Source organism: Elgaria multicarinata, chromosome 20 (genome assembly GCF_023053635.1).
Source record: "Elgaria multicarinata webbii isolate HBS135686 ecotype San Diego chromosome 20, rElgMul1.1.pri, whole genome shotgun sequence".
Classification (NCBI taxonomy): Eukaryota; Metazoa; Chordata; class Lepidosauria; order Squamata; family Anguidae; genus Elgaria; species Elgaria multicarinata.
The window spans coordinates 5,098,544-5,112,110 of NC_086190.1; the positions used below are offsets into that span (position 1 = coordinate 5,098,544).

General features: G+C 46.4%; 1 protein-coding gene across 1 annotated transcript; it reads right to left on the reverse strand.

Moving 5' to 3' along the window:
- Nucleotides 1–867: 867 nt before the first annotated feature.
- Nucleotides 868–13,340, reverse strand: LOC134411572 (chymotrypsin-like elastase family member 2A). Its single transcript, XM_063145437.1, has 7 exons — nucleotides 13,298–13,340; nucleotides 11,749–11,837; nucleotides 8,424–8,521; nucleotides 7,342–7,467; nucleotides 4,328–4,464; nucleotides 3,270–3,415; nucleotides 868–1,113 (listed from the first exon to the last, which is right to left on the reverse strand). Exons 1-7 carry the CDS (start codon nucleotides 13,338–13,340, stop codon nucleotides 868–870), a joined length of 885 nt encoding a protein of 294 aa, XP_063001507.1.
- Nucleotides 13,341–13,567: the final 227 nt, after the last annotated feature.

Here is a 13,567-nt window from a genome sequence, read left to right on the forward strand (position 1 = left end):
CAGGCCTATCCAGTGGAATTTTAGGATGCTTTTAGGATGTTTTTTTAGGAAGTTTTAAAAATGTATACTATGTTTTTAATCAGTATTTTATATTTGCTGTTGTTCCCTGCCTCGAACAAAATGGAGAGGTGGGTAAGAAATAAAATTATTATTATTATTATTACCGTATTTCTTCGATTCTAAGACACATTCCCCCCCCCATATAAACATCTCTAAAAACAGGGTGTGTCTTAGAATCGCGGGTGCGTTTATTATTTCTTAGAATCAAAGCTTTTTTTCTGTTGGTGGTACTGAAATTAGTGTGCGTCTTACAATCGATGGCGTCTTAGAATCGAAGAACTGCGGTATTATTTATTTTGGGGGAGCACTGCCCTCCTGAAACGTAAGCTGAAACTGCCCCTGGAAATCAAAGTATGGGCTTGCTTATACATCTTGTATACCCTGTCGTGGCTGCACAGTGGCGCTGCGTTGTTTATATGATGCAGCCACTACCTCGCAGCTGCGCTGGGCTCTCCCTCCCGAAACTGCGTTTTTTTCACAGTGTCGTTTTACCGTGATTCTCGGTTGCTCCGAGGTCACCACACTGATTGTCAGTGGTGGCCTCCGTCTGGGTTAAGCAAGTGGGCATTACTAGGGGCAGATCCAAATGCAGGATAGGGAGCGGGATGGACAAGTGGAATGGCCTCCGGCTCCCTCCTGCCGTATAATGTTATCAGTTCTGCCTCGCAGTAGCGAAACTGTGGGTTTTGAGGGAATCAGCTCCCAAAGTGGCATAGGATAGATGCCCCCTAGGTAATCTAGCACTCCACAATCTAGGGAGAAATTCTGCAGCACCCCTAGGTCCCAAGTAGGAAGGGGAGGGTCTCCCTACGTCTCCTCCCGCCCAAAACGTTCCATGCCAAAGCCCCACTTGGCACCGCATCCATTAGAAGGAATTGTAGGCCGAGATCCAAAACTCACATCGGCGATCCAGTCGTTGAAATCGGAGACCCGCGTGAAGACGGAAGGCTTGCGGCGGTAATTGCAGCCCAGAGCGGATCCAAAACTGACCACGCCATGCACCTCCCACTTTCCGCTAGAGTTTTTGCAGTTGAGCGGACCACCTGAGTCCCCCTGTGAACGACCAAACAGAATTCGAAGGTGGGTTTATTTATTTATTTATTTATTTATTGCATTTTTATACCGCCCAATAGCCGAAGCTCTCTGGGCGGTTTTGGGAGGAAAGAAAATGCCTCAGGACCGCCGGTCTCCACGAACACAAACCAGAGCTGCACAGAAGCGGGGTTGCATTGACAAAGCAGGGGAATCGCCTGCAGCAAGGCCATGTCTTCTAGCAGCGGTGGATAAGGCTTGCAACCCATGTGATGGACACCAATGTCACATCTACAGGCTTAGATCGCTTTCAAAGGGGGGTGGGCTAAGACCCCCATCATTGCCAGCCAGTATGGCCATTGGGAGTTGTCATTCCAATACATCTGGGGAGCACTGGAATGCCGGATTAAGCAAATGCTCAAAGGATAAATCTATTCACGCAGTTAGCTGTGATAACTCAATGGAACCTCCTTGGTTGGTCACATTCTACCTTCTCAATATGAGTTTCTGTGGGCAATTGATATTGGTAGGCTAGTGCCTTCCTTCATGCCTTGCTCGTGGGTTTCCTAGGATGTAGGAAGCTGCCTTATACTGAACTAGATCATTGGTTTGCCTAGTTCTGTATCGCCTACGTTAACTGCAGTGGGGGCTGGTGCCTCTGATGTCAATGGGGTAGGTAGTGAATCTGCTCTGGGGTTCAGTCCGAACGCTAAAGGAGCTATCCAAAGTGCTTCCTTTAGAGTTCTGATTGAACCCCAGAGCAGATTCACCACCTCACTGACATCGGAGGCACCAGCCTCCGCTGGTTGACCAGCAGAAGATGTCCAGAAGTCTTTCTGAACCCTATCAGGAGATGCCAAAAACTGAACCCAAATCCTGTATACAGTTCTGGTCACCGCATCTCCAAAAGGGTATTTTGAGAGCTGTAAAAAGTGCCGAAAAGGGCTGTAAAATGATCAAGGGGCCGGAGCAACTCCCCTATGAGGAAAGGTTACAACATCTGGGACTGTCTAATTTAGAAAAAGGGTGACTAAGAGAAGACATGATAGAGGTACGTAAAATTCTGCCTGGTGTGGAGAAAGTGAATAGGGAGACATTTTTCTCCCTTTCTCAAAACATTAGAACCCAATGGGGTCATTATCCCATGAAGCTGATGGGTGGGAGATTCAGGACAAATCAAAGGAAGTCCTTCTTCACACAGTATGGAATTTGCTACCACAAGATGTGGCGACTGCCACCAATTGGGATGGCTTTAAGGAGGGGTTGGATAAATTCCTGGAGGAGGAGAAGGCTATCAATGGCTACAAGCCCCGGTGGCTATATGCTACCTCCAGTATCAGATGCAGTAAGCCTGTATACACAAGTTGTCAGGGAACATGGGTGGGAGAGTGCTGTTGCACCGTGTCATAGAATCATAGACTAGTAGAGTTGGAAGGAACCTACAAGGCCATCGAGTCCAACCCCCTGCTCCATGCAGGAATCCACCCTAAAGCATCCCTGACAGATGCTTGTCCAGCTGCCTCTTGAAGGCCTCTAGTGTGGGAGAGCTGTCTCTCATGGGCTGCTGGTTGGCCACTGTGTGACCAGAGGGCGGGACTAGATGGAACCCTTGGTCTCATCCAGCAGGTCTCGTCTTATGCTCTGCATGTAAAGTAGGTCCTCTCCATTGATCTAAGGCCCCTCCCCTAAGCTGCTGGTAACAAGAAGCTACTCTAGATGGGCCTTTGGTTAGATTTTCATTGACTGACGTTAATTATTAGAGCTGTTCTAATTTATCAATAGCAATGAGCCATAACAACTCAATAGAGCTTCCATGTTCAGAAGCAGCATACCTCTGAATACTGGAGGGGGACTATTTCCTCATGCCCTCCTTTTGGGCTTCCTGGAATCATTTAGATGATCACTGCTGGAAGCCGGATCCTGGATGAGATGGACTTTCGATTTGATCGAGAAAAGCAGTCCCAATGTCATGGCATGTGCTCCGTGAAATATATGCTTTTTTCCTGCTCTGGTAGGCTTCTCCTCCACGGCTTCGTCAAATTCCCCTCCCAAAGCAATCTTGCGGCAGTAAGTTCCAGGAAATGCTATATGTTGCAAATCCGGTTCTTTGGGCATGATTGGTTCCACCCCTCAGACTGGGTGCTCTCGATTCCAGCACCTTGACGCAACGTACTTACATTGCAGCTGGAGATCACGCCATCGCCGCCCGCACAGACCATGCTGCGTTTGACCGTGCTGCCCCACCAGCTGGACTGGGAGCAGGTGGCGTAGTCCACCACGAGCAGGCGCCCCTGCTGAAGGACGTCTGGCAATGGACCATTTGCTAGAAAAGACCAAGAGATGTATTGAGAGGAAAGATAAGCAAAGAAGTGATATGGGGCATTTCTGCATGAGGCTTCTATCCTCCACCTTTCTCAGAGCTTCTGCTTCCAGATTCTTTGTGGGATTAATATTGGCTCCTTTACACATGCTTTTTGCAGGGGTTTTTCTTTCTCTGCCTTTCTATATTTTCATTATAAAGCCACTAGATGGCACTGTGTTACAGCAGGATTCCACAAAGATACACTATAAATATTATGCCATTCAGAAAAAAATACTGCAGTTTTCTCAATCTAAAAAACCCACAAAACCCACGAATAGTTGCAAAGCACGGGAGAGGCCTAGAATATGGCAATGTCATGTCATGGACCCGTAAACTACCATGAGTGAGCAATCGCAAGCACACAATAAAACTCTTGTGTCGAAAAACTCATGATTTCAAGATGCCTTCAACATCATGGAATGGTCATTGCATGTAGCATAGTTTAAGGGTGGATATACATTAAAGCAGAATCAAGAACCGAGATACCAATTTGTTGGGAGGGGGGCAAGCTTCGGCCATTGGCTGGTGTAGAAATGAAATGAAATAAATAAATAAATAAATAAATGAACAATAAATAAGTAACATCCATAAACTGGTGTCCAAAATCTTCCCTTTTAAGCACTCCCTTTAAGTGCTTTAAAAACGCGTGTTTTGACACACACACACACAAAATCCTACAACTTCCGTTATGGGGAAATCTTACATGTGGGAGGAATCGACTTTCCTCCAGACATGCATTTTGCACCTTATGCCCTGCCGTCCCCCATTAAGTGCCAATGGCGATCAGAGGTTTGGCGGTGGTGAACCCTAAGCGACTGTCTGCTCCTCTTTAGGGAGGCGTGTCCCGCACCCGCAACCACGACCACCACTTACTAATCAGCCTTCCCCATCCCGTGACGTAGCAAGGAGAGTTGTTGGACAAGATGCTGTTAGCTTTCGGGAGGCATGCGCGTTCGATCTTGTCGCTCAGGGTGACGTGTTCGGACAGTTTGATCAGAGCAATATCATTCCTGGTTTCGATGGGGAAGGACATAAATGAAGAGAACAAGATAAGTAACTTGGGGCCAGGACACCTGAGAGAGAGCCTTCTCCCCTACCAACCTGCCCGGTCACTGAGGTCATCTGAGGGCCTGCTCCTGGTGGTTCCACATAGACCCATCCTCCGTTTGGAGTCCACCAGGGGAAGAGCCTTCGGTGTGGTGGCCCCCCTCCTGTGGAATTCCCTGCCTCTGGATGTCAGGCAGGCGCCAACTTTGTATTCCTTTCGGCGCCTCCTGAAAATGTCATTATTCCAGGAATCCTTTCCTTAATGACCAGTTAATGACCGGTTCACGGTTCACTGTACATTTTGCTTCTTTTAAAATCTATTTCAAAGTGTTTTATTCTGTTTTTATTTTGTTTTATCTTGTGCACCGTTCTGAAATTTTCAATGGGGAGCAGTACATAAATATTGTAAATATATAAAATAAATAAATATGAGCCACACACAACTACGGAAAAATCTCAAAGGCCGGATTTGAACCCAATTGCTCGGGGAAGACGTTAATTTGCTCCCATTTGCCAGCGAGCATGAAGTCCTTGGGATAACTGGCAGGCTCTGGGATCTCCTTTTTCAGCACTATAAACTTCTTGATTAATATCTAATACAGTGAAACAACGTTAAAGGTTTCATGTTTCAAAAGGGGAAAAGTCCTTCCTACATCTCCCAGCATGGTTGGTTGGGGGATTTGGGGAGTTTTTCCTGTGTAAACAAAACATGCATCCTTAACCTATTGAGGGCTTTCTCTGTGGTTGCACCCTGGTTATGGGATGCCCTCCTCTTCGAGGCCCAATTGGCACAGACACTGGCTTAGTTTCATCACCAAGTTAAAATGTGGCTTTTTACCAAAGCCTTTGAGAGCTAAATTTGCCTGTAGCTGCACATAGTTTTTATTGTTTTTATTGCTTTTACATTTTCTACTGGTTTTGGCTTGTTAATGGTTCAATGTGCTTTTGGCGGTGAGCATTGTTTATTGATTTTATACTGTTTGATTTTCTCTGTACGCCACCCTGAGATCCCAATGATATGTGGGGGGGGGGATGCAAATGTTTTAATCAATAAAAATAATAAATACGGGGGAGCCAGGTAAACCCCCCTCCCCACTTACCTTGCTCCAAAGCTTCGGAACGGTCTGAATCGATTCGGACCGTTCCGAACCACTTCGAGTCGATCCGGACCTCCCTCGATCTGCTCTGAAACCGGGTTTAGGAGGTCAAGATCAGCCCGCTCCGCTTTGGATTTGGGGATCCGAAACGGAGTGGAGCATACCCCTAGCTGAAATGCGCAGGATGAATGCATGACGGGGATCTCTCTGAGCCCATGCTCAGCCCAGGACTATTTATATGTTTGCTTGATCAGAATGGAGTTTACAATTCCTTTGCACACTCACAGATGCATTCCAGGTTCGTCCCCATCACAAACTCTCTTGGTTTAGGGTGTGTGTGCAGAGTCTTTTTGTGGTTTAAGCAACTGAGAGCCAGAAATCCTTGCAGATCAACCCAAGGAATGTTGGATAAATTCACAACAGGAACAAATGAGTTCAGGTTTCTATGGATTTGACCCAGGGATGCTGCAGCAGACTGGTTTTTCCCAATGGATTCTGTGGACTTGCAGACCATTGGGGGGGGGGGGGCTATTTTGTTTAGTTTTGCTTTTTAATTTCTGGGGATTTTATGCAAATTCAGTCGTAGAAACACACATCAAATAAAAAACCAGGCAAAAAAATGTGCATTTCCACTATAGGCTAAAGCAGCCTTCCTCAACCTGGGGCGCTCCAGATGTGTTGGACTACAACTCCCAGAATGCCCCAGCCAGCTGGCTGGGGCATTCTGGGAGATGCAGTCCAACACATCTGGAGTGCCCCAGGTTGAGGAAGGCTGGGCTAAAGTATGAAAATGCTCATTTTGGAGGGATTCGCACATTTTAGTGGGGATTGCGCAGTTGCGGGGGATTTGCGCAGTTGCGCACATACGAATTTGGGGAATTGGGAGGGGGGGAAATCCGCTTCCTTCAATGAATGGACAATGGAACAAAGGGCCCCTTACAACCCTGAAATGCAAAGAGGCAGATTTTACAAAACCAGCACATCCCAATGCTTTCCCTCAGCTCGAGACCACATGTGCCATGGAGGGGCTGGCTATGAAGGACTTGCATGCTTATTCCTTGTAGTTACCCACAGAGCAGCATGGGAGATGGCGCACTGGAACATCGTCCACATACATGACCTACACGGAGGTCTCCAATGGGTACTAATGGACCTGATTTTTATTTTACTTTTAAAAAAAAAAATTTAAACTTTTTTTTAAAAAAGGACAAACCTGGGAGGCTGGCATGCTGGAAAGTACAGTGTCAGCCTCCATCACTACCTTCACTTCACGGACTGTCTCTGAGTCCCACATGTCTAAGCCACAGCAGCTTACTTCCTGTGAAATGAGTGCTGGCGCATTTGGTGCATTCAAAAGAGTGATTTCAAGTTTAGGAATGCCTCCCCCCACACACACACACCCTCCTGCCTTGTACTTAAGTTTTTGAGCGAGTTCCTTTTAGTCTCATTTTGTCTTCTAGGAAACCTTCTGACCAGCAAGAGCTACCACGGCAGCCATTTTGTGAGAGTGCCCACCACCTCAACATTCCAAATGTGCCCACTGACCCCAAACCGTCGGAGACCCCAGCCTACAGAGTTCAAGCATAGATGGTAGTGAAATGCTGCTCTCTCACACACAGACGTCATGGCTTGTCCCCATCCCAAACCTATTCACGGGGTAAAAAATACGAGCCTTTTATTCCTGGTTCATTGGCAACCTTACTTTCTTCTAACTTTCTGTATAAGAAGAACTTCTCAAGTTACCCATCTGAAACTCTGCTTGGGTTCCACTTTGGGTGAACAATGATTTTCTTTGGAGAAATGGCAACGGATCCGGACTCGCTTTTGCTAAGGTCGTGCTTTCCGAGGTATACGCGATAGGTCCGAGAACTGGAGAAAAGGGAAGAAAGAGGTTGTGGTGTAATAAATCACCATAAACACGATAACATTGTATAAATGTGAACAGTCCATCCTGTGCTCGCCAATGGCCACACTGGCTGGGGATGATAGTATTTGTAGTCCAAGACATGGAAGGCACATGTTGGGTGATCTAGTTAAACAGAAGCAGAGGCTTCCGCCCCTTGGAGAGCTCCTTCAGAGTTCTGACTGAAACCCGGAGCGGATTCACTGCCCCACTGACCTTGGAGCCACCAGCCTCCCCTGGCTCATTTTCTCACATTTGGCTTTGTGATCGGGAGCCCAAATGATCAGATTCTGTTTCCCACAGTGGCTAGCCCATAAGCAGGGCACAAATGCAACCACCCTCCTTCTGTTGTTTGACCCCAAGAAATTTGCATCCACAGGTAGACTGCCTTTGCAGGTGGAGGCTCCATTGAGCTCTCCTGCCTAACCGACTCCTCTCGTCCAACCACTCCCCAAAGTGGGTTGCTAGCAGCACATCTTCTGCCAGTGAATTCCAGACTACTACAAGGTATTACAACCCCAAGGAAATTAATGAAAATCTCCTGCACTGCTTTTGCCTGGGGGTGGGGGGGGACTTCCAGCATGAAGAATTCAGCCTGCTCTTCTCTGCACAGCTCTGCCTCCTCATCTACTTAGCTCCACCCCGGCATCTATTTTTGAGATATGGTGGTGTGTGAGAGCATGTTGCTATCTGGGCGACATAGATTTGATAGATCTATCCTATCCTCAACCACAGGAATTCTTTCCCACCCAGTAACATTCACGCAGAAAGTGTTTTTGGGAAGGACATCTCACTGAAATGTTCACATGCTGAATTTGCAAATGACACCCAAGTTTCAAAGGGAAGGAAGCAATGTTCTATTCTGGTTGTCGTTCATCCTCTACCCAAACCAGTATGAAGAGGAAGCAATATTTTGACATACCCAATGCAGTGAGCAGCAGTCATGACCCAGTTGCTTTCGATGAGTGTCCCACCACACGTGTGCTTCCACGCCGTGCCGGATAAGTACTGAAGGGAAACCTAGAAGTGACAGCAGGCAAGTCACAGGCTGAGCCCGGAGGAGGCCCACGTATCCTCCGATCACCCAAAACAGAACGGAAAGTTCCCTCCTGGGAATAAAGCCCCCCACAATGGCGGTCAAATATTCAGCCCAATCACTGAACATTTGATGGTTGGTATTTCCTTTCCTTTCAACATCTTTCAAAATGTGACAGGTTGTGTTTGACAGCTGACACACTATGATGGTTTTGCTGCGCTGGAGCCTTGTTTAAGAAAGAAAGAAACCTGGGAATCTGGCCTAGCTAGCCCCCCTGAAAGGTGGTGGGCTGCGAACTGCAACCCCCTTAGCCGAAAAGTTAAACTGGCCGTGTCTTTTCCTGGGGGAGTCGGTCAAGAACTTGATGAAAGAGCATTTGTGCAGATATTTTCATTAATGGCCTGGGAATCTCTCTCCCCCAGCTTATGGAATGTGACACCTGTCAGAGCAAATGGGAAGGACAGAAAAAAAGCATTTGCAGCAGAGAGAAAGAGAGAGAGAGATTGCCCGGAGCTTAGTTGCACTGGAAGTGGTAGTGCTAGAATGTGTGCATGTGTGTGTGTGTGTGTGTGTGTGAAACAATTGTTCCCTTTTGGAATCAGATGGAGGACTAGCGCTCTTAATGCCTGTAGAGCAGCCTTCCTCAACCTGGGGCGCTCCAGATGTGTTGGACTACAACTCCCAGAATGCCCCAGCCAGCTGGCTGAGGCATTCTGGGAGTTGTAGTCCAACACATCTGGAACGCCCCAGGTTGAGGAAGGCTGCTGTAGAGGAATCTGTCGTTCCCAGAATGTTTCACTTGTCTATTTCTAAATAAAGAAAATGTTACAAAGACAACTTAAATCTCTGGTTTCACTAAGGCCATAGCTAGACCTACGGTTTATCCCTGGATCGTCCAGGGGTCAAACCTGTTCATCTAGGTGACACACAGGGGATCCCGTGCTCAGGCAGGGGCGAACCCTGGATGATCCCAGGATAAACCTTAGCTCTAGCTATGGCCTAAGTAGGATATAGCACTATGAAAGTGGTAGGAAAGCGGTATATAAAAGGCAGGAGCCACACTGCTGCTTTGTAGCGGTATTGAAGTGCACTGACAACTGTTGGGGCCCATTGACACAGACCATATTCCGCTTTCACACCACTTTCATAGTGCTATATCCTGCTTGGTGTACACATGTTATGGCCTCCAACAGTCGTCAGTGCACTTCAGTACCGCTATAAAGCAGTAGTGTGTCTCCTGCCTTTTATATACCACTTTCATAGTGCAATATCCTGCTTGGTGTCGATGAGCCCTAAGACACATCAAAAGAAATCTAAACCCTGATGGCATCTTCTCGATCGTTCACCACTTGGAGAACTAGTGAGAGCTTGAGGATGTTTTGATGACATTTGGTAGCTGACATGCAATGGTATAACGGAACTGACAATATCTGACATGTAAGTGCAATCTGATATTTGCCAATGCCAGCAAGTTGACTGCTTCTTAGGTTTTGTATCCGATTCCTGCCAAAATCAAGCAGCAGGTGATAACAAACCAAAAGCATTCATGTCTTGAATGCTGAGATAACCTTTCAGCGATCAAAAGCTGGATTTGTAAATTTAAAGCCCAATGGTGAAATCTGAAATTATAGCATGAATTCTAAAATTCTGTCCAGAACTGAAGCATGGACACTTTGCAACAGTTTTCTTTTTGCACACTGTCTTATTGAAGCACATATGCACCAATTAGTTTCTGGGCAAAGTATAAAGTGTTGGTTATTACCTTTAAAGAACTACCTAGTTTGGGTCCAGGCTACCTGCGGGATCGCCTTCTCCCGTACAATCCACCCCGCGCACACTGGTCCTCTGGGAAGAATCTACTTCAGTCTGCCAAAATTAGTCTGACAGGTATTACCCAGAGGACCTTCTCTTCTGCTGCTTCCAGACTGTGGAATGGCCTGCCGGAGGAAACTCCTCAACTTGACATTCTATTATTTATTTTATTTATTTATTACACATTTATACCGCCCAATAGCCGAAGCTCTCTGGGCGGTTCTCAAAAATTAAAACCATAATAAAACAACCAACAGGTTAAAAGCACAAATACAAAATACAGTATAAAAAGCACAACCAGGATAAAACCACGCAACAAAATTGATATAAGATTAAAATACAGAGTTAAAACAGTAAAATTTAAATTTAAGTTAAAATTAAGTGTTAAAATACTGAGAGAATCAAAAGGTCTTCAGCTGGCTATGAAAGGAGTACAGTGTAGGCGCCAGGCGGACCTCTCTGGGGAGCTCATTCCACAACCGGGGTGCCACAGCGGAGAAAGCCCTCCTCCTAGTAGCCACCTGCCTCACTTCCTTTGGCAGGGGCTCACGGAGAAGGACCCCTGTAGATGATCTTAAGGTTTGGGTAGGTACATATGGGAGGAGGCTTTCCTTCAAATAACCTTGCCCCAAACCGTTTAGGGCTTTAAATGTCAATACCAGCACTATTAGCATTCAAGAAAGCTATAAAGACTGATCTATTCCAGCAGGCCTATCCAGTGGAATTTTAGGATGTTTTTAAGATGTTTTAATAATGTATACTATGTTTTTAATTCAGTTTTATGTATTTTATACTTATTGTTCTCCTCCTCGATCCAAACAGAGAAGCGGGTAAGAAATAAACTTATTATTATTGTTATTGTTATTATTAAGCACAGCACAAAAGGAATCTTGATGCACTCTTGCGTACCATCTCATCAAGATGCCTTTTTATCAATGCGCACATGAAGCAGTGGTGGAAAGAGCCAGGCACTGAAGAAACTGTACGCTGTGGTCAATTTCACATGCTTGTACAGCACTTTGCAAGAAGTAGAAATGTTTGGAAATGAACACGAAAACGACAGAGGATTTCTGGTGCCTCGGTTCCTCTTTGGAAACACGACTGGGCAATTCAGAAATGCAGGATCTGGGAGATATCTTGATGCCCTGGATTTCAGACACATCCCTTCTCAGAAGGACCATGCACAGTTGGGTTGTCACAGTTATCTACAAGCAGGTAAGCTAAAAGAACATGCTTATAGAAAAACAAGCAAACCAATTTACAAGGCTCCTCCATGTGCACAACTGACTGGGCCCAACAGTTCACAGCAGCTGGGTTAGCATACATGAGGATCTAGGTGCCATCTGACTAAAATTAAAAGCAATTAGGTAGCGAAGCCAAACAGAGAACTGTCGTTTACCTGCCAGGGCCAGCTGTATTTCCTGGCTTCTGCTCCACCCACAACTCTGGATTCGAGGGGCCTGTAGACTGGAATGCCACAGCTGAAGGCTGCAAAAGATAAAGAGCAGAAGACAGTCCATCGTAGCAAACGGAATGGCACTCGAGGGAGCTAAACAGGTCGGCCTACTGCCCACCTTCACTTCTATATTGTTGCAAACATGCACTTTACTTACAAGCAACGTCTCTCCACCCACTTCTATGAATTTCCCTGATTAAGGGGCCTTTGATGGGTGTTGGCTAGACGAAACCCCTGGAATGTAGGACCCGAAAGGAGACAGCTCTTCCTGAGTCTTTGCTTATCCTCCCACACGATCAGACGAATAAGCTACTCTGTGTAATTTGACTTGCTCCACGGCCCCTCCTGCCTGAACAATGGCACTCTTTCACCTCTGAAGTGCTTGATGTTTGCAGGATTTTCTTTTAATGTGTCCCTAAACTTCACACACAGCTTCCCTCGGTCAGGAGGCACCTGCTCTATCACCAAACACCTGCACAATAACTCACCAAGGAGGGAAAATCCCAAGTGCCCCCCCCCCAAAGGGAATATCTAGAAAACCTTTAGAGTTTGCAGGATTGGGACCAAACCTCAGAGCCTGCCTCCTCTACACTGCTGGCTTGTTCCCTTTAACATAGGAGGACAGGGTTCCTGTATCTTTAACAGTTGTATTGAAAAGGGAATTTCAGCAGGTATCTTTTGTATATATAGGAAACCTGGGGAAATTTCCTCTTCATCGCAGCAGTTATAGCTGCAGGTGCCCTGTCCTCTTTTAAATCTGGTCACTCTAGTATAGCTCCTGCACCTTTAACTGTTGTGATGAAGAGGGAATTTCACCAGGTTCTCCATATATACAAATGATACCTGCTGAAATTCCCTGTTCTATGCAACTGTTAAAGATACAGGAGCCCGGTCCTCCTTTTCATAGGGTCACCCTACTTTAACATGTCCCTAATGAGTAAGCTAGCCATCAGCAGAGCGGCAGCTGTTTTGACTGCTCTTGCTGTACAAGTCTGTAGCCAGCCCAAATGACCTACTGTGACCACCATATGACACAATAACCCATCATGGGTTAAATAACCCACTGTGCAGACCATGGGTTTTCAGAGTGGGTTATTTGGGCCTCCATGGGTTAAAGAAAACCCACCAAATGACACAATAACCCATCATGGCTTGATCAACCCATCATGGGCTATCGGGTCGTCTAAACGCATCCAACAGCTTTTGTTGTCGTCGCAGGATCTGTCCAGGCAGAGGGATGCCCCTGAGGAACCGACATGATGAAGGGAGCTCTTTTGTCTGTCTCCAGCATCAGACCCTGGGGTTGACTGCTCCTGTATGTGGAAGTTCCATTTTGTTTTTGCTGACAGGACTAACAGCCATTGATGGACATAACCCTCAACAATCTGTCTAGTCCTTTTCCAAAGCCACAGCCTTCTTTACATCCTGGGGCTATGAATTAGGCAACTCTGCATCACACACACCACATACACACACAGAGAAGGAACCGTACCCCCAGCGGCCAACGCCAGCAGAGCAAAGAAGACTCCAATCATGGTTGGTGGGATCTCTTCTGAAAGCCAGGCCCTCTGTTAGGAGGCCTTATATATTCTGGGAAAGTTTTATCAGTAACAGATTCAGCCTTGGTCGGCTTGGCCAGTGGGGAAAACCTTCAACCAGAGCCTGGTTGGACGCTAGTGGAAAACACAGTCTCATTTCTTCCAAAGGCCGTGCCAAAATATAACCAATGTTCATACAGCTGCTGCTTCCCCCCACCAAGGTC

Excerpts from the sequence above, each read along its gene's own strand:
- LOC134411572 (XM_063145437.1), bottom strand. The coding sequence starts at position 13,340 with ATGATTGGAGTCTTCTTTGCTCTGCTGGCGTTGGCCGCTGGGG. Across the intron at positions 8,522-11,748 it reads AATACAGCTGGCCCTGGCAG|GTTTCCCTTCAGTACTTATC; the intron begins GTAAACGACAGT and ends TGTCACTTCTAG. Across the intron at positions 4,465-7,341 it reads CCAAGCAGAGTTTCAGATGG|GAATGATATTGCTCTGATCA; the intron begins GTAACTTGAGAA and ends CATCGAAACCAG.